This window comes from Octopus sinensis, linkage group LG1 (assembly GCF_006345805.1).
Source record: "Octopus sinensis linkage group LG1, ASM634580v1, whole genome shotgun sequence".
NCBI classification, from domain to species: domain Eukaryota; kingdom Metazoa; phylum Mollusca; class Cephalopoda; order Octopoda; family Octopodidae; genus Octopus; species Octopus sinensis.
Window position 1 is genome coordinate 77,687,914 of NC_042997.1, and position 26,574 is coordinate 77,714,487.

Genomic DNA, 26,574 nt, shown 5'->3' on the forward strand with positions numbered 1-26,574 from the left:
TTTAGATTTCATAACAATAATTAATGGGATTCTTCAATTAAGCTTGTCATTTGTATCATTAAACAAGACAAGTTTTTCCATACCACTCATGAAGAAAACTACTGGATAAAAATGAAAATGTTTAATAACGAATATGATAACGGTATCACCAGTTGATTAATATCATTGTAACATTTTAGTAATAATTGTTTCTTACATCAGAATGGAGACAAAGATTATTTTTAGAGTTTGAGAAATAGGATGTGTTTTTAATGTTCTTGGAAAAACATCAACATTATAGGGAAACTGCTCCAACTGGATATTCAAAAGCATGCTATGAGGCTTCATATGCTGGACCAAACCCCTACTCAGGTGATGCTCATTACAATAATGATGATTTCTGATGAAAGAAGGCCTCAACTGTATAGTGGAAGAGAAATATATGTGATGTTCATGCTTTCCAAATGGAACTATTGATGTAAATGAAGTAAAGTAGCTCCAGCTGGATATGAAAATCAGGTCTTAGACTTGGCCCACTGGAAATTGCCTATTTTCTATGCTAAAAAGCTTGTCTCATAATAATAATAATAATATGATAATGATTAATCTTTTCCATTGGCACCATACCAGAAAATTTAGGGAGGAAGGTGGTGATTTAATTAAAACAGACTCTTATTTTATCAACACTGGAAAGATGAAAGTCAAAGTTAGCCTCAATGAGTTTTGACTCAAAAAGTAGGACATTGAATATTTTAAGGCAGTTGTTAAGGCAGAAAGCAGTAAAACAACAACAACAGCAATAATGAAAAACAATAATCATCTAAACAGATTAAGTTTAAACTATCAAAAGTTGAGATTTTCATTAAGATGAAAGCCATTTTGTATATTTTTATAGCTACTGTTATTATCATAATAACTATTTCATATCTAACAATCAGGGGAAAATTCAGCAATGTAGCTATAGAATATAGACCATAGATTAATATGGCAACAAGTAAAAACAAATGTGACTGGCTTTCCATCATAAAAAAAACAAAAAAACAGACTGGGTTCCTTGGCAAGAAACTCTTGTGATCTTTATGCTTAAGAATATAAGCAAAACATTTCTAGCTTGAAACTGAGACCAAATTAAAAATTTACTGTTATGCAAGGGGAAATGAAACAAAAATAATAATTCCTAACATAAGCACAAACCTAAAAAAATTCAGTTAAGAGTATGATTGATTAAACTGATACTAACATGTTACTGATGATACTTCTGATACTTTTTACTGTTTTTCAGATAAGTGAAAAATGTGATTTCAACTCAAAACATAAATGGAAGCATTTTGTCTGGTGCCCTACTATTTCTGCCATCCACTACTTTATTTGTCACAATAATAATTTTTAACATTTCCATAATAGATTGAGAAAGATAGAAATGTAATTTATTTAACTCCAATATATAATTGAAACTTATGTTATTGACACTCCACCCACCCTGGAAGGATGAAAGTTACAATCAACCCTGACAGGTTTTAAACAAAGAGTGTAAAGAGATGCAACTGAATATGACAAGGCATTTTGTCAAACATGATGAATTTGCTACCTAGCATAATTTATAATAATAAAATAATCGTAATTGCTTCTTAAATAGGCACAAGGCCAGAAATTTGAGACGGGAGGGAAAGTCGATTTATATTGATCCCAGTATTTGACTGATATTTTTCAATCCCAGAAGGATGAAAAGCAAATCTGACCTTAGTAGGATTTAAACTCAGAATGTAAAAAATCAGAAGTAAATACCACAGGGTATTTTCTGACGATCTACTGATGATTCTGCCAATCTACTGACTTAATAATAATAATAATAATAATAATTATAATAATAACAATAAAAATAGAAAGTGGAAGGAAAGTAAATTGAAAAAGAGTGTGTAGAATTCAAAATTGTCAACAATATTATCAATAACAACAGTAACAACATCAACAGAAGAAAGTGCTGCAAATTAAAAAAGATGCAAAAAAAAAATAATTGAAAAATGTAGAGGTAATTGTTTTTGGAAAAAATGTCAAAATGCATTTTGGTTGCTAATTTCATAGAATCATGATAAATATAATGGAAAGACCGAAGTTAAAAGGTATCTGTTACAATTGGCATCTGCTTGTGAACATCATGACCCATCAAGTAAGTACTGATGGCATAGAAATGGAAGGTGGCACCAACGAATACAAAACAATGCCAGATGGCATGGGCAAATGGTATGATTCCATCACACTTGAAAAATACAACACCAGTAGCATATGTTATTCCACCAAGAGTCAATTCATACAAACCAGAAGTTTCTTTCTGAAATTAGAAAAGGAATGAGTGAAATCAAAAAAGAGTTTAAAAAAAATATATCTAAGACAATGAAGGAAAGTATAATTTTCATCATCATTGATGTGACACTATGTTCATACAATTTAAATGCGGCATTTCATGTGGCTATCATACATCATCCTTTTTATGTGATCAAAATTTACCAACTTCATTCTGACTTCTCAGATCTTCCTTGGTTTATCTTCTATCATCACCCAATACACACATATTTTCATTATATGCCCATACAACTTACTTGTACAGTAGAAAATCTGCTTGATCTCCCTCTCTTTTCTAATTGATAATCAGTATGTACCAGGTTATATACTTTCATTTAAGTGGATAGAACCAGTTAAAGTTAGGTGTTTTAATCATGGAAACTGAGCCGCATATACAAGTCAACAACTGAAACTTCAGTCATTTGAAACTCTCAGTCTTAAAATTACCAGCACTAAAGTTGTGAATAATTAAAGAAATAGTTAAGAGGGAATTTGGTCACTTTACTCTGACAAAAAATGGAGCAGGGTAAAGGAAAATAAGTGTTAAATAGATTATACATACCATTGCTAATACTGTTACAGACGGACCCACTCCAATGATTACATAAAGCAATGTCTCCAACCATTTATATCTGAAATGGGATTATTCAATTTTTTAGATGAAACAAAATGCAAAATTTTATTCAGTTTTTACAGTTTTACATCCATTTATGCAAACATTCTTCAATTCTTTTACTGATTTTATTTGTTGGACTGCTATGCTGGGTCACCACATTTAAAGGGATTTTTTTAGTCAATCACATCAGGTTTCACTATTCGTTAATATCTGATACTTATTTCATTGATAGGCTCAGTTAACATTTTGACTGAACACAGCATTTTTTTTTTTAATGTGTAGCAATATGCAGCAATTTTTTGTGTGAAACAAAACTTCAAATATGGTTATAGACAAACACACAGGATGTACTCTCTGCAATGTTTGTATACACACACACACAATGGACTCCCTACAATTTTTGTACACACACACACACACACAAGGTACTATTCAAAGTAAGGGTATAGTCAAAAGTATTACTCCTAGAACCCAGAACTTCATAGCTGTGACCTGAATTTCTTAAGACAACCATGCTTGGGTGGGATTTTGTTTTTATGTGTAGGAGATATATAGCTATATCACCTTCTAACTTTTGCAGTCAGGCAAACTCTGCAGAACAAATATTCTACACTTTGTTTAGAGATACAACACTTGACCTTAAGGTCATAATGTCAACAGACCTGCATCTTCTTAACATTACAGTCTCTCAATCTATTAACACAAGAAATTGTAAAAATATCAGGCTTAATAATTGAAGAATGAATTTAAACATTAAGTTCACTACTTCTAGTGAGCACATTGTTTTACTGCAGACATTTTAACACTTCCTTTGTGTTTCTTCTTCAGTTCTTTTGATTATCTTTGTCTTTTAAATCTTGTAATCCTTTTTTTTGTAATATTGTCCTGCATTACTTTCTTCTCATTAGGTGTTCCATCTTGTTACACTTTGCCATTTATTTTAAATCTTGTTTGAACTGATACTGATAATCAGCTTTGGTATTTATCATGCATAAGCATGTATTTCTTTGTATATTCTGACTATGTTCTTTCTCTGGCTACTCATACCGTCTCAACTTCTCATTCTACAAGAATCACAAGTTTAGGTTTAAATTTTACTTTTATTTTCGGCTCTATTTTAGTTTTTTCTTTGATTCTTTTCTTCCTTACTGATTTCTTTACTTTTTTCCATTCTCTCTCTGTCCATAAGGATTTTGGAGGCCATGTTACTATTTCACTGATCATTCCACAATATAATATTCCTTTTTGCTATTCATACTCAACATCATTTAATAATGTGCTTTGTTTAAGTTTCATTTTGTTTTTTTTTGTGATGTTTGCCTATATTTCTCAATTTGCCATGATTCATAGCTATATTATTAGTTTCACCAATAATATTCTTCTTCCTACTATATCTTCATCCCCTATTTGTTGATAATGTCTTTCCTTCCTTCCATTGCATTTTATTATCTGTTCTTCCTTTATTTTCTCAGTGTTAGATCCTTTATCCAAATATATATCTCAGAAGCATTTATATTGACCTGTAACCATGCACTAAAGCTACAGTTCTAAATTGTTAATGGTGAACAGCCCCTGTCAGAATGATAGTTATGACAACTCACACCTTTGACATCTCATATATGTTAAAATCTGGCCTGGCTCTCTGTTGGTTGTGTGAAGTAAAGAATGACAGTCATGTCAGATCATATCTTTTATATTTGATAAAAAATCCTAATTGCAAACAAAACAGGCCAAGGTAGACTTTGCTTTCTAAGGATTTATTTTGAATGGTGGTTAATCCAAGACAGAGTTTAAATCTAGTGAAGATATTGAAATCATAGTTAATTTGGTAATACGTTCTTGAGATTTATCAGACAGAGCATCATTTCAAATTTGTAATTTACAGTGATCTATGACACAGAGGTTAGGCATGTAAAGGGCTTTCAGTTTAATATGAGGGGGTAACCAAAAGAAACTAGGACAAGACCAGTGTAATTCAGGCTTCCACCACTAGAAGCTATTTGATGTGACCCTCAGGCATCAGTATGCTGACCAGCATTGTCAAGTGTAGTCCTACTGCCACGTGGTGCATCTTTGCATTGCAGTGGTTCTTCCCTGTTTGATGATTTTTGCAATGGCTGAAAAGAAGGAACAGCATGTTTCCATGAAATTCTGTTTTCTGCTGGGGAAAACGGCGGCCAAAACAGTTGTTATGCTAGAAGCATACAGCTTACAAGGATGCTGCCATGAGCAAAACACAAGTTCACAAGTAGTTTTTACACTTTAGGAATGGTCACTTGTCGCTTGAAGACTAACCTCGTTCAGGATGTCCGTCAACCTCCCAAACAAATGAAAATATCACAAAAATTCATGAACTGATTTTGGAGGACCATCACCAAACAATTGATGAACTTGTTGAAAAGACTGGTGTGTCCAATGAATTTTGAGTGAGGAATTTTGAATGAAAACAGTTGCAACAAAATTTGTGCCTTGCTTGCTCACAGAAGTTCAAAAGAAGTCATGACTGAATGTGTATCATGAACTGAAAAAATAGTTGGAAGTTGATCTTTTTTCAAAAGTCATGACTAGTGATGAAAGCTAGTGCTACAGAATTTGCAGATGTGGAAGAGGTGAAGAAAAAAAATCATAGAGGCATTAAAAAGCTTCACTTCGCAAGAGATTCAGCACTGTTTCAAACAGTGGAAAGCATGTCTGGACTGATGCATTGCTTCAAACGCAGAATACTTTGAAAGTGACAAAAGTTTAAACATGTAAAACTAAGTGAATAAAATAATATTGCAAAATTCCAGTTCCTTTTGTGTACCCCCTCATATACAACAGCTGTTAACACATTCAAATATGGAAGATCCACAAGGTAGTATGGATTAAAACTTACTTTTCGTGGAACATATATTGGTAGGAGATACCCATCATAGCTAACATCCAAATTAACCATCGTACTTGAACACCCCAGTTTTCCATATCTTTCAATAATAGCCTATAATAATAATCATATTACAATTAAAAATAAATGTTTTTTACAATTTTTATTTTACTTAGATCTTTTTTGATAAACAATTTTGGTAAACAATTTAATTTTTCAAGATGTTTCAGCTTATGTCAGTCTTGATTGAGCAGAACTCTAATCAAAGACATTTCAACCATAACCATCCTACATTGTCCATTGTCTTTCTTTTTTAAGACCATGCGGTGTCATCTGGGATGATTTTGTAGCTATCTCTAGCAAGTCAAGCAACCATATACAGGCTCACTAGTTATCTACTTTTTAAAGATCTCATTCATAATGAAAAGTCTTTTTGCAAGGCAAATAGATCTTGAGTTAGTTTTCCCAAGGATACAAATCACTCTACTGAAAAGAAAATTTCCAATTCACAGGAAAAAGCTAACCCTAACCTTAGGTTTATCAAGTTTTCATGCTCTTTAACTTTAACTTCATGGTATTTCACAATGGTGAGTGAGCTGGCAGAAATGTTAGCATGCTGAGCGAAATGCTTTGCGGTATTTTGTCTGCCGTTACGTTCTGAATTCAAATTCCGCCAAGGTCGACTTTGCCTTTCATCCTTTCGGGGTCGATTAAATAAGTACCAGTTACGCACTGGGGTCGATATAATCAACTTAATCCGTTTGTCTGTCCTTGTTTGTCCTCTCTGTGTTTAGCCCCTTGTGGGTAGTAAAAAAATAGGTATTTCATAATGGTATATTTTGGTTAATTTTATATATTGCTGATAGCCTCTTAAAGTTAAAAGCCCCAAATCTAACTCAAATGGGATTTGAACTTCAAACAGTAAATTACCAAAATTTAGATACATCAAAGCATTAATTTTCATTTTCACTCTCTACTGATTGTAGCAATACCACTGTACTATCACCACTAAATAATTATAAGAATCATGGACACTTCTCTCACAGACAATAGATGAGGGTTCAGTAATTTCTTAATGAGCAACCTGTACAGATGATTTTTTTATAGTGATCAAAAGTTTGTGCTGCACATTAGCTGATTTTCTCCATCAAATAACTGTTGCTTGAACAGGTATATGGTGTGCCACATATCACATGTTGAAGTGATTGTAGAGCAATGTGAGATGAAGTGTTTTTACACAAAAACACAACCCACCTCCTGGTCTGGGAATCAAATCACTATCTTGTGAATAGAGTGCAACACCTTAACCACTAGGTCATATGTCCTCACTCATAATAATGCTATCCTGTTACATATATCAAGTAGTATTATTTCACTCAGGAAGACAGCAACTCAATGCCTTGAGCAGAACATCAGTTAAGAATTCCCTATTTGATATAGGTAACCATTACAGCATACAATGATGGTAAGATGACAAAGACTAAAAGCAGTCATTGTTAAGCGTACAACAGTGAATAATGTGTGATTACAAAAATGAAAGTCAAAAATTAAGGAGAAGTGAATGGTGTTTGATATGTAATATTGGTTTCAAATTTTGGCACAAGGTCAGCAAGTTTGGGGAGGAACTAGTCAATTCCAGTATTCAACTGGTTCTTATTTTATTGACTCCAAAAGGATGAAAGGTAAAGTTGACCACAGCAGCATTTGAACTCAGAATATAAGGACATTCTAACAATTCTGCCAGCTTGCCATTTTATGTCTGATATGTAATATTGGTTTCAAACTTTGGCACAAGGCCAGCAATGTTGGGGGAAGGGGTAAGTTGATTACATCAACCCTAGTGCTCAACTGGTTCTTATTTTATCAACCTTGAAAGATGAAAGGCAAAGTTGACAAAGTCAAATGCAATGTCACTAAGCATTTTGCCTGGTGTGCTAATGATTCTGCCAGCTCCCCACCTTTGTTTGATGTGTAATATTAACAAATGTGATTAATTGAGAAAGTAAATGGTTTTGAAAAAACATAAGTCACAGAATGTAGTCATAGGTTAACTTGAAAAGAAAAATAGATCAAATTTGAGAACAATGGGCATCAACTGAACTGAAATGAAAAGAAAATATATTGAGATCTGACCAATTATATGACAGTTTTAAGAACATTTCATCCCAGCTCTTTATTGTTGCTTTATTATTGAAGTCAATACATTTCTGTGTTGTTGTTGTCTTTATGATTAAGTAACCATCATCAGTATGCTGGTTATCAATTAAACAATATTTCACCTAAAAACAATGACATCACAGTAAAAAGGATGGCGATTAAGGGAAGGAAGGAAGGAAAGAGACATAATGGTGAAATTAATGATGGAACCATTTAGCATTGTAAGTTGGAATAAAAATTCCTAGTACAGAGAGACAACAGGGTAATGCTGTTAGTAGGAGAAGTTGGGAAGGTGAAAGGGGAGCTGAAAAAGAAGTAATTTCTACTCTTCTCCTCTGGAAGCCATCTACTCGCAATACCAGAGGGCGCACACTCTCCTACCCTGATGTAATCTCCAGGGATACAGGCATCCAGCAACAGGACCTCCGTAATGCTATGATGGACCGTGAAGTCTGGCGTAACATAGTAAATTCCACGGTCGAACAATGATGATGATGATGTAGTGTCAGAATGAAATGGGGGACGCTAAGCTAAGAGAAGTCAAGAGAAGTTAGTATAAGTTAAAGCACTTGTAAACATAACAGGAGGAAAGTGACAACTGAGAAATTAGCAATTGAGAAGGGAAAAGATAAAAATTTTAGGTAAAAAAATGGGAAAATGAACATGAACTGTGAGGAGACCCTTGGATATCCTTGTTTAAAAATCGAGAAAGCTTTTCAAAAATTCCCCCAAAAGTCTCTTTTGAGACAATACAGAAATTGCTAAGGCCTGACGGTTTTGTGTGTGAGAGAGAGGGGGGGAGAGAAATGGATGGATGGGTAGACATGCAGATAGACAGACAAATATATGGATAGATAGATGGATGGAGGCATAGACAAGCAGACAGAGAAACAGATAGATAGATGGGTAGATAGACAGATAGATACAAAGATGGGACCTACTAGTGGCATGTGGTCTGTGTATAGCCTTGTTGCTAATCTGCTTACAGCATTACCCTGTTGTCTCTCTGTACTAGACCACAGCTATGTTGCCTGAGAAACACTAGCACATAGATATTCCTGTCAGTGCTAATCAAAGAAAAATAGAAATACATGTATTTACCATGGAGTGTAAGAAGCAGCAATGAATATGTAAATAGCAGCTCGATCTCCAATATGAAAGACATTCTTTAGAGTTCTGAAAAAAAGTAGATAAATAAATCAATTTAAAAATATAAGAAAACTAATAAGTCTTTTTACACATTCTTCAGATTTTATGGGAGAGATGAAGTTCATGACTTTTTTTTCTTTTTTTGGCTACAGCTAGTTGGGGGAACTGAAATAAGATTTTGGATTGAGTTAAATGTGAATTCACTGCCATACCATAAATCCAGTCCCTTCCCCCAACTATGACCATCATCATCATCAACAATTTCTTTTATTAACTCCAGAGTGAGGAATGAGAAGATATTACAAGGAAAGGTAACAAAAAGTAAAGCAGGGAAAGGGGAAGATCACAGAAACTGAATGAATGGAAAACGAAAAAATACTATACACACTCTACAAAGGTAGGACAAAATCATTAAAGAGGTAAATTAGGATCAATCAAAGAATTCTACAGATCCAGGATTGCACTGGCTTCCAAGATTAAATGCCTTCTCCCACCTGTTATTTCCTGGCTAGGTCTACTCACATGAGCAATGTTTGCACTCCCACACAGTCTTCAACAAATTTACTGGAGGGCAACACTTTTCTCTTAATACTAACATTCCTACTCATCTGAAACTTTAAAACACCAATGAAGGAATGCTAAAGCCTTCAGTGCTTTCAGTCACATCCACCACAAACTCTTTCATCATAGCCACCAACAACAAATTTGCCTGCCTTTTCCATCAATGAATTTCTGAGGACACATTATTAGTCACCTCATATCAAGGCCTACACACAAATGTAAGCAGTAGATGGCCTTTCTATCAATGGAATCCATTACCCCCAGAAGTAAAAGAGCAGAAGAAACTTGAGAGAAGGTATATCAGACAGGGAGTAACATCATTACTCAAATTTTGAGTATAACATCTTTTCAGCTATTTCTGGGTGAGACTGGCCACCCTGCTTGTAACCTAATCCCTGTTGCTATCCATCTGGAGGTCTGGATTGAAACAGACTCCAAACAGCTTAATCAGTCCATTTATTCATTCTCTTTGATGTTTGCAAGAAACATGGAAATGCCATTCCAGGTGCTGAACTGCAGGTCCACCCACTTGTCTGGGTTAATTTTTGTTCTTGCTACTGTCTTGTATTACTTTAGAACACTGTTGATTTCTTCAATCTCTGTAGTGTTTGGTGTCTTTATGGTCACATTATCTTACATATGCTGGAAATGGCTCCCCCCATACCACTCAGCATCACCAAGTTTCTGCAACAATGATTTCACAGTTACTATATATGGAAAAGATGAGAGAGGACATCCCTGATAAACTGAGCACATGATTCAGAATGGTTTTGACAGGTGACCATTTAGTCTGTTCACTGACCAGAAGCTGTTGTACATTGAAGTAATCTAATCTCTGCACCAAGGATAGTTGCCATCTAGTAATAGTCAATCTTGTCAAAAGCTTCCAAACTGATTAGCGCCTTATTGAAGCCAGATTTGTTACCTGCTCCCTTTATGATGATTTACATGAGGTTGAAATTTTTATGGATAGATCTACCTCAGGACTGTGCTCCCCAATGATACTACCAATGCCAAATGCTAACAATGCTGCTAGCACCTTGGCAATATTTTAAAGTCAGTATGCAGCTATGAATAATCAATAATGTCATCACTCACTGATTCAGAGTTATTCTGCTGTCAGTTGTGGAAGACAAGGCATCAGTGGATGAGTCTGGTATGTATATATAAAGATCATAAGGCAAATATCCAAACTGTGTCATTTTCCCCTCACATTTACCATAAAGTGTATTTCAGCTGCTGCTTCCAGTTTTTTGTAGTGGGAAGTGAAAAACCAACTCTAGTTTATTAATATTTTTCTTAAGCAACATAGTGATGTAAAATGGCTGTAACCAAAAATCCAAATCAAGCTACAGATTTACCTCCATTATGGTACTTGTCACATTATATGAAATATATCATATTACATGCTAGTTCTAAACAATGTAGGAGTTGGGGAGTTGGCAGAAATAAATTCAATCATAAACAAAATATGTAAACGAAGACTTACTTTAGTTTTCCTGAGTATGATAGTGCATGGTAGATGGTAGAAGTAGTAAACAATGTAAACAATGCAAGCCCAAACACACAGGCACTAAGGAACTGGTGATCATTTACAGACCAATACAGTAGCCAGAGAAGGCCTCCAAAGCTTGGTAAAATCCACAACTAAAAATATTAAAAATACAAAAATGTAAATAATTATAAGAGTTCTGTTAAAAATTATACCAAGGATTAATGTTAAGAAACTCAATGGTCAAGAGTTTAACCTTGCTATAGTTATGTTGTTCCCTCAAAATTGTCCCATCATTTTTTTTTACTTATGTTGATGTGGCTAACCTTTATCATTTCCACTTCACAAAATAATTTCAAGACGTCAACAGGAATTAAGTCCTTTTGCATTTAAACTGACCATAAAATTCTACTTCTTTTATGTTTAAACTGACCAGATCCAGTCCCTCACATCTACCTTAAAAATCATTCTAAAAATAAACAATACTGAAATAAAATATTGAAGTTATGAGATAATGCATGATGAATTCAAAACAATTTGAATAAATAAATATTACATCTGACAAAGTAATCTGAATGCTAAAAGGTTAAATGAAAAATATCAATAAAACTGATGTATATTGAGAGCCATGGTAATTAGTAAATATATCAACATCTTCACATGTCAACAGAAAATGATACACTGATTCCTGCCTTATAATTTATCATGACATGATATATCAACCCTCAATTCATATAGCAACACATGACATACCAACTTCTACTTCAGATGCCAACTTCATAGACTTATATATATCTGTTGATTCACCAGAAGCAATAAATTACAGGACCTCAAAACAAATCTTTTATCTTTAACTTGTTTCAGTCATTTGACTGCAGTCATGCTGGATCACTACCTTGAAGGGTCTTAGTTGAACAAATCGATCCCAGAACTTATTTTTTAAAGCCGGGTACTTATTCTACTGGTTTCTTTGGCTGAACCACTAAGTTACAGAGATGTAAACACACCAACATCAGTTACCAAGCAGTGGTGGGAGACAAACACAGACACAAAGACACACATACATAGATATATACATAAATATATGACAGGCTTCTTTCAGTTCGTCTACCAAATCCATTCTCAAGATTTAGGTTGGCCCATGGCTATAGTAGAAGGCACTTGCCTAAAATGTTGCACAGTAGGACTGAACCTGGAGTCATGCAATTGGGAAGCAAGCTTCATACCATACAACCATGCCTGCACTTATATGTAGAGTATTCTTTGATACATTATAACTAAAAGGCTTCGATTTCTGTTATTCAGTGTTACTTGTTTCCAATCATCAGCTGGTAAATTGAAACTGATGGCACATAAAAAGCACTCACTTCACTCTTCAAGTGGTTGATGTTAGGAAGGGCATCCAGCTGTAGAAACCATGCCAAATCAAACTAGAACCTGGTGCAGCTCTCTGACTTACCAGTTCCAGTAAAACCATCTAACCCATACCAGCATGGAAAGTGGACATTAAATAATGATGATGAAATAAAAGTTTGAAAAAAAAAAAACATTTATCCTTACATTCTTCTGTTTAAAAAAAAACCTTTTGTGAATGAAGTGTGAAAATAGCTGCTTCAAGTTCACACTTTTGATTTCATTTCTGGTTCTCATGGTAATATTACATATAAAACATCGTAAACTTCATACAATTGAAGTCATGAAATTGTGTTGCTGTTTAAGCAATGTCCCAAATTAATATTTTTAATTGATGTTCTTTAAAACAGCGAGTGGATGTGGATGTTCATTTTGCATGCGCTTGTGCAGATGCATACATATATACATATGCACTTGTAAACACATATATCCATGCATATTAATAAAACCTATTAAGCATGGAAAGTGGACATTAAATAATGATGATGAAATAAAAGTTTGAAAAAAAAAAAACATTTATCCTTACATTCTTCTGTTTAAAAAAAAACCTTTTGTGAATGAAGTGTGAAAATAGCTGCTTCAAGTTCACACTTTTGATTTCATTTCTGGTTCTCATGGTAATATTACATATAAAACATCGTAAACTTCATACAATTGAAGTCATGAAATTGTGTTGCTGTTTAAGCAATGTCCCAAATTAATATTTTTAATTGACGTTCTTTAAAACAGCGAGTGGATGTGGATGTTCATTTTGCATGCGCTTGTGCAGATGCATACATATATACATATGCACTTGTAAACACATATATCCATGCATATTAATAAAACCTATTAAACATTTTAAAACCAACATATCACTGTCAGTGTTTTGCATCCACTTTTCCATGTGGTCATGGGTTGGACAGTTTCTCTGAAATAGTGATTTACAGACAATTGTACTTTCTTTTGCCAAATCTTTTAACCACCACTTGCAACACACATATATGCAGCATACCTATTCTGAAAGTGGAGTACACACAGTAAATATAATGTACCAACACATGGTATGATAAATTTCTATTTCATAGTTGAGTTCAGTTGTAAAAACCAGGGGCAGGAGATGCCATAAATTTTCAAATATTTCTACCTAGTTCAAGATTAAAAATAAAAAAAAGATACCATTTTGGTTACAGTCACTAATCTCTATATCTGGTCAATTAGCATTTCTGTTCAATTAATCATTTACAATTCCAACTACTTGTAAATATCAGTTGGATTTTCTGTTGATGAATTCTTTAATTATTGCTGGGGTAAACCCTTTGGGTTGTTGTCTTACTGAAAAATTCATGACCAACTCAGTTCTTGGTATATGGAAACATTCTCCAAGATCTCCAGATAGGCTATACTATTCATGATGCAGCTCCATTTCCAGACAACTCTAAACAATGACATTGCCACCACCATGCTTCAATATCAGATTCATGAACTCTGTGTGATATCCTTCCCCTGTATGATATTGGACATCAGAGCTAAATTAAATTTCAACAGATGACAGCATTTTTGACCAGTCTGGTAGCATCCAGTTCCAATACTCCTGAGTGAACTGAATACAAGCAGATTAGTTTTTTAAAGAGAAATGTACACTTTTAAGCATAAGACCTCCTACAAAACCCAAACTGCTTTAGTTGACTTTTTATGGTAGTGAGATCAATCTTATTGAACATCTTTCAAAATGTCAATAATAGTCATTTTCCTATTTTTCATCAAGAAGTACTGAATATACCATTCCATCCTTTCAGTACATGTTCATGGCTTCTCTGAATGAGAATAGTCAGAACAGCTAATTGTTCCATTGAAGATGATAGAATGGTCAGCAACAGTTTACTTAACATCCATCTTTGACAGCTATGGCTAAAAAAAATCCATTTCAGCTTAAGAAGTTGGATGATTCTTAATTGCATCTCTGATGGTAAGCAGTTCTACTTATTCATCACAACAGACCTTAGGTTGATATAATCAAACAGAATATCAACTATTAAAAGTTTATTTCCCAAAATGTTCTTCAATTAAGTGATGCTTTTCATAATTGTAGTGTTGCTAATAGTCAATGAATGCTAATGAAATTTTTTTATTTAAACATATGCCCTTTGAAAGAATTAAAAAATATATTTTTTAATCATAATTTTTGACATACAATTAAATAAGAAAAAATAATTATAGTTTGATCATCAGTATAGTCTTCAAATTAAATTGATACCACAGCTCATACACACAAACACACATATATATATGCACATATATATATTGCGCACACACACACACACACACACACACATAAAGAAAGTGTGTGTGTGTGTGTGTGTATGTGTGTGTGCAAGCATGCATGTGTGTGTATACATGCGTCCACATATAATTGTGCTAAGTTGTATGTGTGCTGGAAGGAAACGAAGGCTCCATGATTGAAAATGCCTGTAGACATAACACATGAAGACACACACCCACACATGTGAATATACAATAATTTGGACAGATACAATCATATGCTTTATATATATATAAATTTAGCCTTGATCTAAAAATGGTTACAGCCCAGAAGTTTCAGCAACCAAGATGGAAAATTGACTAGTTACAGTGTTAAAACCTTGTTAGGATTCATTTAGTTACTTCTCAATGCTGAAAGACTAGTTAGTGAAAATATGTACGGCAAACATAAAGAAGATCAAGGAAGATTTAATTACATTTACATATAAAGAAAATTTCATATTTTTCATAAATAATTTCACAACACTTTCTCAGTAGCTAGAAGAAAGTGAATCCAAATGAGGTTGAGACAAGTCAATTCGAAACTTTCATAATACTTGCAGAGAGCCCTGTGATTTAACTAAGGGGTCTGCTTTCACACTGAGATGAAATCTATGCTTAACATATGTTTGTTACTATTCACAAATTTACTTTAAAATACACTGCATCAATACCCCATCATTCAATCTTATATGCATACATACATGCATGCATATGCATATACACCCACCCATGTGTATATGTATGTATATTACAGACATACACACACACACATACATGCATATACGTAGGTAGATAACTACCTTTTACAAGCTTTTAGAATTTCATTGACTTTACACATGTTAGATCGATCACTGCACTTTTATAATCAAACATATCTGTCAATATTATTATTGATACTGATCTTTCAAAGGAGGGAGGTGATGTTCATACTATATATATAACCAAAATATGATGAAGACTATCTTAGACTTGCAACATACCTGCCTACCACATGCAGGGTTAGTCTGAAAAAGACAACTCTCATGAAAGAAATATTGAAAAATTGAAACATATAAAAGTAACTGTAATAGAAGACTGGATTAAATGACCTTCAGTATTTACTGATATTTGATTTAAGTTCAAAACTTTAAGTAACTCTGACTTTCATTCAAATGAGGTGAATAAAATAGGTATTGGCAGAGACCAGACACAACTATAACCTTTTCCCATAAAGTTGTAGCCTTGTGTTTATGTTAAAAGTTTTTACTGGCATGACTTAACTCTTTGAACATAAATATCTGAGCCCCACAGAGTCTATATTCTCTGAATCTCTCTATATATAAAACTGAGAATATGTGTCTGTCTGTCTGTCTGTGTGTTTCCCTAAAACTTGAGAACTACACAACCAATTTCATTCAAATTTTGCACATGCCTTACTTAGGGTCTGGGGAGTGTCATGGGCAAAAAAAAATGTTCAACTTCTTGCCTAGGGCAAGCCCATAGCAATACCATATCTTCTCCACTATTTCAGTATTACGTGTTAAAAGTGAAACAAAAACATTTCTCTATTTTATGTCAGATACTTTAACAATAAAAATTAGAGATAATAATAACAATTGAATTATATGTAGTAAGTAATAATTAAAATCAAACTAAAGTATAAAATAATCGTAACATAACAAAAGTAAAAATAGCAATTGGTATAAAATTGCATCAATGACTTGAACTTGAATAAGTGGTTTCACATGAATGGGAATAAATAAAAAATAAAATTAATGCGCGGAAATGGAATAGTCCATTAAATTAAAGGAAAGACTATTGTCTATAAAGTATACAATGTAGAGAAAAAAAAAAGATTTTAACACCTGAAGGAAAGCACCATCGAAAAGTGTCTTGGTGCGACTATGAAAGATATCAAGTATCTAACCAGAGGCGGTAAATTCGCCACAATAGAAGCAAGGTTCGAGTCAACGGAGCGTGCAAGGAAGTACTCGACTGGAACCTTGCAAAGTGGAAATATTTTATTTTTACCTTTATATCTGGGACGTAGGACGTCCTGGATAAAAATTTAAAATGTCCCCCCAGAAGTAAAGGTAGGCTGGATTGTAGCCACACTTCTATAGAAGAGGGAGGACAAGATACAACTGATCGAAATTGCAAGAGACGGGCCTACAATTCCAGTCTGTTATCATCATCATCATCATCGTTTAACGTCCGTTCTCCATGCTAGCATGGGTTGGACGGTTCAACCGGGGGTCTGGGAAGCCAGAAGGCTGCACCAGGCTCCAGTCTAATCTGGCAATGTTTCTACAGCTAGATGCCCTTCCTAACGCCAACCACTCCGTGAGTGTAGTGGGTGCTTTTTACGTGCCACCTGCACAGGTGCCAGGTGAGGCTGGCAACGGCCACGGTCAGATTGGTGTATTTTATGTGCCACCGGCACGGAAGCCAGTCGAGGCGGTGCTGGCATCGGCCACGAGTCGGATAGTGCTTTTTACGTACCACCAGACCAGCGATCCTGGCTGGTTCAATTCGATTTCGATTTCGCTTGCCCCAACATGTCTTCACAAGCAAAGGGGGTTGGCATGGGTGCCTGTCGTACGGTCGGATTGGAGTATTTTACGTGCCACCGGCACGGAAGCCAGTCAAAGCGGCGCTGGCATCGGCCACGAGTCGGATAGTGCTTTTTACGTACCACCAGACCAGGGATCCTGGCTGGTTCAATTCGGTTTTGGTTTCGATTTCGCTTTCGCTTGCCCCAACATGTCTTCGCAAGCAAGAGGGGGTTGGCATCGGTGCCTGTCGTCGGATGAGGTTCTATATCGACTTCGCTTGCCTCAACAGGTCTTTGTGTCCAAGGGAGGAAAGGCATTCATAAGTGGGCTGGGCTCACTTGTCCTGCCTGGTCTTCTCACGTACAGAATATTTCCAAAGGTCTCGGTCGCTGGTCATTTCCTCAGTGAGGCCTAAAGTTCGAAGGTCGTGCTTCACCACCTCGTCCCAGGTTTTCCTGGGTCTACCTCTTCCACGGGTTCCCTCAACTGCTAGGGATTGGCACTTTCTCACACACCTATCTTCATCCATTCTCGCCACATGACCATACCAGCGCAATCGTCTCTCTTGCACACAACTGATGCTTCTTAGGTACAACATTTCTCTCAAGGTGCTAACGCTCTGTCGAGTATGTACACTGACATTACACATCCATCGGAGCATACTAGCTTCATTCCTCACGAGCTTACGCATGTCCTCAGCAGTCACGGCCCATGTTTCACTGCCATGTAGCATGGCTGTTCGTACACACGCATCATACAGTCTGCCTTTTACTCTGAGCGAGAGGCCTTTAGTCACCAGCAGAGGTAAGAGCTCCCTAAACTTTGACCAGGCTATTCTTATACTAGCAGTTACACTTTCAGCGCATCCACCCCCACTACTGACTTGGTCACCTAGATAACGGAAGCTATCAACTACTTCTAGTTTTTCCCCCTGGAAAGTGACGGAAGTTGTTTTCTGCAGATTTTCGGAGGTTAATGCTCCCGAGCATCTGCCACATACAAAAACTATCTTCCCAGTTAGCCTACCTTTGACATTGCTGCACCTCTTATGTGTCCATAGCTTACACTGGGTACATCTTATAGAGTTTCTACCTACACCTTTTCTACAGGTCGAGCAGGGCCATCTTCCTGAAGACATTTGTGGATTGTCTACCTTCCTACTTATTAGTACTTTGGTTTTAGCTAGGTTGATTCTAAGGCCCCTTGATTCTAAACCCTCCTTCCACACCTGGAACTTCTCCTCCAGTTCTGATAGTGACTCAGTAATTAGAGCAAGGTCGTCAGCGTAGAGGAGCTCCCAGGGACAACCTGTCTTGAATTCCTCCGTAATTGCCTGGAGTACTATGATAAATAGGAGGGGGCTGAGTACTGAACCCTGGTGGACCCCAACCTCTACTTTGAATTCTTCTGTGTACATGTTGCCAACCCTAACCTTACTTACGGCATCTCTGTACATGGCTTGCACAGTCCTCACCAGCCATTCATCTATCCCTAGTTTCCTCATTGACCACCAGATAAGGGATCGGGGGACCCTATCAAAAGCTTTCTCCATGTCAACGAAAGCCAGGTACAGGGGCTTATCTTTGGCTAGGTATTTCTCCTGCAGCTGCCTTACCAGGAATATAGCATCAGTGGTACTTTTCCCTGGCACGAACCCAAACTGCATCTCATCTAAACTAACCCTCTCTCTAATTAGTTGGGCTATGACCCTCTCCGTAACCTTCATTACTTGATCCAACAGCTTGATACCTCTGTAATTATTTGTATCTAGGGCATCACCTTTACCTTTGTAGCAGTTGACTAGTATGCTGCTGCACCAGTCATTGGGTATGACTCCTTCGTGTATCACCTGGTTGACTATACGGGTGACTAGGTTATAGCCGACACTGCCAGATATTTTGAGCATCTCTGCAGTAATTCCCGATGGGCCTGGGGCTTTCCCTGTCTTCATGCTTCTAATTGCCTTAGCTACCACGGAACTATCAACTCGGATAGCTGGTCCCTCTGTTGGGTCAACATTCGGCAGACTCTCTTTATCCCATTCATTTTCTTTATTCAGCAACCTTTCATAGTGGCATCTCCAAACCTCTCTCTTTGCATCCTCATTTAGCGCAAGTGAACCATCATCCATGCGAACACACTTCTCTCCTACCACATCATGATTCTCTCTCACACACTGTCTTGCAACATGAAATACCTCAAGTCTTTCATCCTCACGGCTCAGAACATTGGCAAATTTTTTCTTATCCGCTTCCCCTCTGGCTAAATAAACCTGTCTCCTAGCTTCCCTTCTGGCTGTCTGATACAATTCCCTGCTACCCCCTTTTGTCTAATAGCCCTGTCAACCACAGTGTTCCACCACCATGTTACTCTGGGTCGAGATGGTACTTTGCTCCATCCACAGATCTGGTCAGTGGCTGTCAGCAGATTGTCCCGTAGAAATCTCCACTTGCTTTCCACATTAAGTGAAGCTATATCCCCTTCTATTTCGTCAAAGGCTTCGAGTAGTATGTCTCTAAATCTCTGTCCATTTGCAGGATCTTTAAGCTTCCAGACCCTTCTCCTCCAAGCAGGTCTTCTTCTGGGCAACCATTTAGCTCTGATCCTGAAGTCGCTAACTACTAATCTATGTTGAGGAGTACATTCTTCGCCTGGAAAGGTTTTGGCATTTATAAGCAGCCCTCTTTCCCTTTTTCTGGCAAGGATGTAGTCAATCTGGCTAGTGTCTCTGCCAGAACGGTAGGTGACTAGGTGAGAGGTGGGTTTCCTGAAGTTGGTATTGCAGACCATAAGGTCATTTGCATCGCAGAACTCCAGCAGCCTGGTTCCCTCCTCATTACGAGAGCCAAAACCGTAGCCTCCATGAACGCCATGGAAGCCCCCGACATGCCGTCCAACATGTCCATTGAAATCACCTGCCACGAAGAGAAGGTCACTGTCATTTGTCAACGAGGTAGTCCGCAATAGGGTGTCATAGAATTGGTCTTTTTGTCCTTCCGGTAGCCCTGGTTGAGGGGCATATGCCGAGATGATAGTAACTGACCTATGGTGAAGCACTAATCTAATCTTAAGTACTCTAATCTTAAGTAATCTAATCTTAAGTTATATATTTTGATTATTGTTATCACTAGCGATATCAAGATATAACTTTGTATTTTATGTGTAGATGTATATATATAGATGTACACATATATATACACATATATACATGCACTAGCACTATGACCCGGCGTTGCCAGGTCATAATGCTAGTATGATATAAAGTAATACCATCAGATGATGTGGTAACTATTTCTAACAGCTATACGTACTGCCCAAATGCACAACACCTGCAGCCAGTTTGAACTAAAACGAGTGTATAGTACAATACATCTACAATGTAAAGACAATCAACAAGTTCAGCTCTCTAGCATAGAATACAACAAAGCTTTTTGGATTATTACACACTTCTGCTGGTAACTTCAGAGCTTCACTTAAAACACCTTTTCTGCAGTAAATGCAGTTGTTGGAGCAAAGAACAAAATCAATGAAACAAATAACAAATCATCTTCAGTATCATTATAAAGTAAAAACCCATAATTACTAAAATAATTATGTCATCAAGAAACTGTAGGCACATGCACGTATGCACACACACACAATCTCTTCATGAACCAAATATTCTTCAAAAGATGGTGTTTAGCTCCAGCTAGTTTCATAAAGGAGACAAGAAACAAATCTCACACCCAAAGACTAAATCCTATATCTTTTGTCTTTTACACATTTCAGTCATTGGACCATAGCCATGCTGGGGCACTGCCTTCTCATGACTGGAATAAAAAAATTAAATCAAATTTATTGCAATAAACCATACAAAATAGCTTAACACTTACTCCATGTGTAACCATGTTTGCAAGGTGTTCGACATCTGTGGGGATATATGCTTGACCAGGTCCAGCACGGTTGTTCATTAAGCTGGAAAGAGAACCAAGAGATTTATCAAAAGCAGAAACTGATATCCTCATTATTTAATTTAAAGAAACTTAGTACACTACTGATAAACAAAACTGTTGTGATGGTGTTGTTGCTCTTGCCATATGGAAGTAGCTAGCTAAGTCTTTTTAAAGCATGTATACTATGCTTCATTTCAATTCTGGTCTTATACTATATGCTGCAAATAGACAGGAATAGGGGGGAAAGTAGTCTGTCTGTATGTGTGTGTGAGTGTGTGTGCGTGCGTGCATGTGATTAGTGTAAACTGTCGGAAAAAAAGAATACTCAGTACAACACATTAATTTTACTTTCAAAGAATTTTCCCATTGAGTACCTGTTTGGTTGTGTAACATTGCAAGCAAGCAAGACTAAAGTTCTGAGTTTCACTTGAGTGTGCACTAGATCTTCAGTCAAGCTATGATTGAAAATTAATGGGATTTGCACATCTATATGTAGCTTTTGTTATAGGGTGTAGTGATGGTGATAAAAAATATAATGAAGAGGGAGAAATGATAAAGGAGAAAGAAAGAACCAAAGAGAAGAAAAAGAAAGAGAAGAGAAAGAGTAAAAATGGAAAAAGAAAAATGAAGCAGAAAAAAGGAAAAAGGAACAGAAGAAAATTGAGAAAAAGAAGAAAGGAGTAAGGAGAGAGTAAGAGGAAATGAAGAAAGTAGAGAGACAGAATGAATAAAAAACTAAATCAAGAGCAAACAACTGTAAAATAAACAAGACAACAGATATTACAGGTGAACTTTTAAACTAGTTTAGATGCATTTATTATTAAAGAATATAGTGAAAATAATTCAGTAGCACAATGACAAACTCATTGAAACATCAGTTAGAATGCCTCAGAGTATTTGTTCTGACATTCTGCTCTCTGAGTTCAAATTCTGCCAAGGTCAGCTTTGCTTTTTATCCTTTCAGAGTTGATAAAAGCTATCAACTGAGGGTTGTGGTTGGCAGTATAGTCAAAACAATGGAGGGAATTCCTTGCAGTATTTGTTTCCATTCTTTGTATTCTGTCAACAATGCCTGTGACAACACCGGTGCCAGGTTGTGCAGGCCTTAAGGCAGTGATTTTTATCAGGGATAACATGAAGGCTGTGGAGGGAAGAGACCTGTATACACAAACATGCCAAAATCTGTGCATACAAGTACAGATACTTGGTCAACCCTAGAGCAATGGAGGCCCTAGAAAGTTAAGTTCTTCATTGTTTTTAGTTCAAAACTCATTAGTTTCCTCAGTCAAAAAGAAATAAAATAAGCATAGGTAATATACTATTAACATTTAATTGTCATAAACTCAACATCTCTCACAAAATTGATGTTGCAACCAAAAATATTTAATAATGACCTTTATGTAAAAATTGAGCTTATATAATAGGCTGTTGCCATTTTTAATCTTGATATGCTACTTATGCAAACTCTTGTTTAATATATGTGTGCGCTGCATTATAGATATACACAGAATTAAGCTTGAATCTCATGCCATAATCTGCTTAATATACCCAACAGGGTGTTGTAGGTAAATTAAAAATATCTGCATTACTGTAAACATCAGATGAGATAAGTGCAACTAACAAATGTTTGTCTATTTATTCTACATTAGTGTATCTTACAGGAAATTGAAAGTTGTTCATAGTTAATAATCTGAAATAGGTTCAGGAACTCTTCCAGTTGCATAACATTCAACATTATATATTAAAGAAGTATAAAAGTGGAGTAGCTGGCTATTCACAGATGAAAAAGAAGTGCCACCGCTGCCACAAGATAATGCACAATTAATTCAAAACAATATGAATAAATAAGCATTACATTTGACAGAATAACCTGAATGCTAAAGGGTTAAGAGGTGGAGATTTGATTCCTTGAAATTATCTCCTTTTTTTGCTGAGAGGCACTAATAATTGCAGCTAGGTTTTATTTTATTTTTCTAAGAGGCAAATATTTGATTAAAAATTATTTGTAAATGACATTCAGTTCATCACCTCAGATGAAGCTATAAACAGAGTGATAAACAGACAGGTAGATAGGTGGGTGAGTCTATAGATATATCAATAAATATGCAGAGAGAGAGAGAGATATTAACAGACTAGATTACCCATGACCCGTTGGGTCACCAGAAAAGTCTGAGATTCCCAGCAACAGAGTTTTGTTTCATGGGTCTTTTTCTCTTTTCCAAGTTATTTCGCATGCTTTCAACGAATGTGACATCGAAATCACATGTAAATGTCTCCTTTCCTCAGAAAAGGAAACATTTGGCTGCTATTTCTTGCATGCCCTGCTACCATGTAACATGTATTTTGGGTTCTTTATCGCAAATAGCTGTTACGTAGTAGCCGAGCGTGCTAGAAATAGCAGCCAAATCTTTGGAGGTGAGATACATTAAATGCACTTAAAAGAAACCTATGGAAAACTATTTCACATCGCAGTTACAAATGGGTCTTTTACGAAATATTTATTGTATTTTTAAAGTCATTTTCACTTTAAAATATTTTGCCCATTATAATATGTCTAATAGAAAGGTTAGAGTTTCTTCCTTTTCAGGGTTAAGTTATTTTCAGAGTATTTTCCCATTATGCACTGTTTTGGGTATCTATACTCACAAAACCCCAAATATCTCAATAACCACTGGTCTGATTTATGCAAAACTTGTTTTATTCCATTTGTATTCACATTTCAGTGGCACTTTACTTTCAAAGAATTTTCCCATCATGTACCTGTTTGGTTGTGTAACATTGCAAGCAAGCAAGACTGAAGTTCATCTTTAATGTATTACTAGACTACCTACGACCCATTGGGTCACCAATAATTCACAGTACCGGGAAAGTCTGAGTTTCCCAGCAACTGAGTTTTGTTTTCTAGGTTTTTTTGCTTTTCCCTGTTACTTCACATGCTTCCAATAAATGTGACATCGAAATCATGCGTAAACGGCTCCTTTCCCCAGAAAAGGAAAGATCTGGCAGCTATTTCTTGCATGCCCTGCTACCACATAACAGGTATTTTTGGTCCTTTACCACAAATAGCTGTTACATGGTAGCAGGGCATGCTAGAAATAGAAGCCAAATCTTTGGAGGTGAATGCACTTGAAAGAAACCTATGGTAAAAAACTATTTTGCAGCGAGGTTACGAATGCATCTTTTAAGAAATATTTACTGTATTTTTAAAGTCATTTTCACTTAAAAATATTTTGCCCATCATAATGAGTCTAATGGAAAGGTTAGAGTTTCTTCCTTTTCAGGGTTAAGTTATTTTCAGTCTTTTCCCATTAAGCACCATTTTGGGTATTTATACCCACAAAACCCTGAATATCTCAATGACCACAGGTCTGATTTACGCAAAATTTGTTTTATTACATTTGTATTCACATTTCAGGGGCAATTAAAATTCAAAGTATTTTCCCATCATGCGATGGTTTGCAAGCAAGCAAGATTGAAGTTCATTTTTAATGTAATATAAATTGATATACAAATAGATACACAGGTGAAATGAAATGTTATTTTTAAAAGTACAGTTTTGATGCAGATATAACAGATATGATATTAGTCAATAGATGATTAGGAATTTAGAATGAAATGCCAACATTGCACTACACTGATAGTGATATTTTAATATTTATAAGTTTATAGAAAACTTCAGAGATGTCTATTTTAGGATAATTTATCTAAGGAATAATTTTTATTAAAGTAAAAAACATTCAGTACCTAAACAAATTCCTCCAAGAAACACCAGTCAAACTACTGGCACTGGGATACATCTAAGTAAACAACTCCCTACTTGAATGGGTTATAATGTCCTAAAACAATTTAAAAAACTACTCCAGGTGGAATTGTTAAGTTAGACATAGTCTGGGCCAATAATACAAAAACCTATGTTAAGACTGTGGGTATGCATGAGTATTGTGAATACTGTTTGTATCATGTACACGGATATATACGTTGCTTCTAACAACTCTACAACCAACAGAGATTTAGGCAGAATGCCAAGGTGAAAATCATAACAGAATTTGATTTGTGCAAGTGTATACACATCTGTAAAACTTTAAAACTGGTAAACCACTGCAGAGAGAATGTTAAATTAAAAGAAAAAAATGCATATGCAAATTTGGGAAAGTTTAATAATAGTTATATGCACTTAGAGATAAATATATTAAATGGGTTGCATTGAAAGCAAAGAAGCTATCAGATTCATTTAAGCATATTTTTTTATAGTTTATTGGGGGTTGAATCATAAGTTAATGTGTTGCGACATTTCATCTGGTCCTTTATGGAAAGCATCCAAATTTTATCACAATCAACTTTGCCTTTTATCCTTTTGGGATCAATAAAACAAAAGTACCAGTACATGACTGGTGCTACATCGACACTATTGGTCCCAGTGTTTGACAGTGGTCAATGGTATCAACTAAGCTCCTTTCCTCATAATTGCTAACTTTGTACCTTGGTAGAATTGTTAGTACACCAGACGAAATGCCTTCATGTTCTGAGTTCAAATTCAGCTGAGGTTGACTTTCATCCTTTCAGAGTCTATAAAATTGGTACCAGTTGAGCTCAGAGAAGTCCCTTCTCCCAAAATTTCAAGTCTTGTGCCAATAGTAGAAATAATAATTATTATTATTAAGGTGGTGAGTAGGCAGAATTGTTGGCATGCTGGACAAAATGCTTAACAACATTTCGCCCGTCTTTACATCTTGAGTTTGAATTCCACCAAGGTCAACTTTGACTTTCAGAGTCAATAAAATAAATACCAGTTGAATACTGGGTCAAAGTAATTGACTAGCCTTTCCCCACAAATTTCAGGTCTTGTGCTTATACTAGAAAGGATTGTTATAAAGCTCTAGTCAAACCACCTAACCCATGGCAGGATGGAAAATGGGCGTTGGATTATTATTATTAGACTTGACAGAATTGCTTAAATACCAGACAAACGCCTGGTTGTATTTAGTTATGTTCAGTGTTTAAATCCTGCTAAAGTCAACTTCTGGAGTTGATAAAAAGTACCAGTCATATGTTCAGGTTGATATAATCAATAAATTCAAGTGTTTGGATCTATGTAAGATTTTTTTAAATGAAATATTTTTTAAGTCTCTGAATTTTGGAAGCAAGGTCTCTGGTTTTCAATTTTATACTAGCAGAGATACTTGGCATTGCTCGGAGTTCAAATGGCATAGTCTTTAATTGTTTTACTTGTTTCGGTCATATGACTGCGGCCATGC

At 35.8% G+C, this 26,574-nt stretch overlaps 1 protein-coding gene across 3 annotated transcripts in view; it reads right to left on the minus strand.

Annotated features, from left to right (window-relative positions):
- Positions 1-891: 891 nt before the first annotated feature.
- The window catches only part of LOC115212321 (monocyte to macrophage differentiation factor 2), a 142,343-nt gene continuing 116,660 nt past the window's right edge, over positions 892-26,574 (minus strand). For all 3 annotated transcript variants that reach the window (XM_036502085.1, XM_029781195.2, XM_029781187.2), the window contains exons 2-7: positions 21,260-21,341; positions 11,155-11,312; positions 9,057-9,131; positions 5,811-5,912; positions 2,882-2,951; positions 892-2,308 (exon numbers count right to left, since the gene is read on the minus strand). In XM_036502085.1, the coding sequence (XP_036357978.1) occupies positions 2,093-2,308; positions 2,882-2,951; positions 5,811-5,912; positions 9,057-9,131; positions 11,155-11,312; positions 21,260-21,341 (703 nt within the window). In that variant the 3' untranslated portion in view covers positions 892-2,092. The remainder of the gene's footprint in view (positions 2,309-2,881; positions 2,952-5,810; positions 5,913-9,056; positions 9,132-11,154; positions 11,313-21,259; positions 21,342-26,574) is intronic.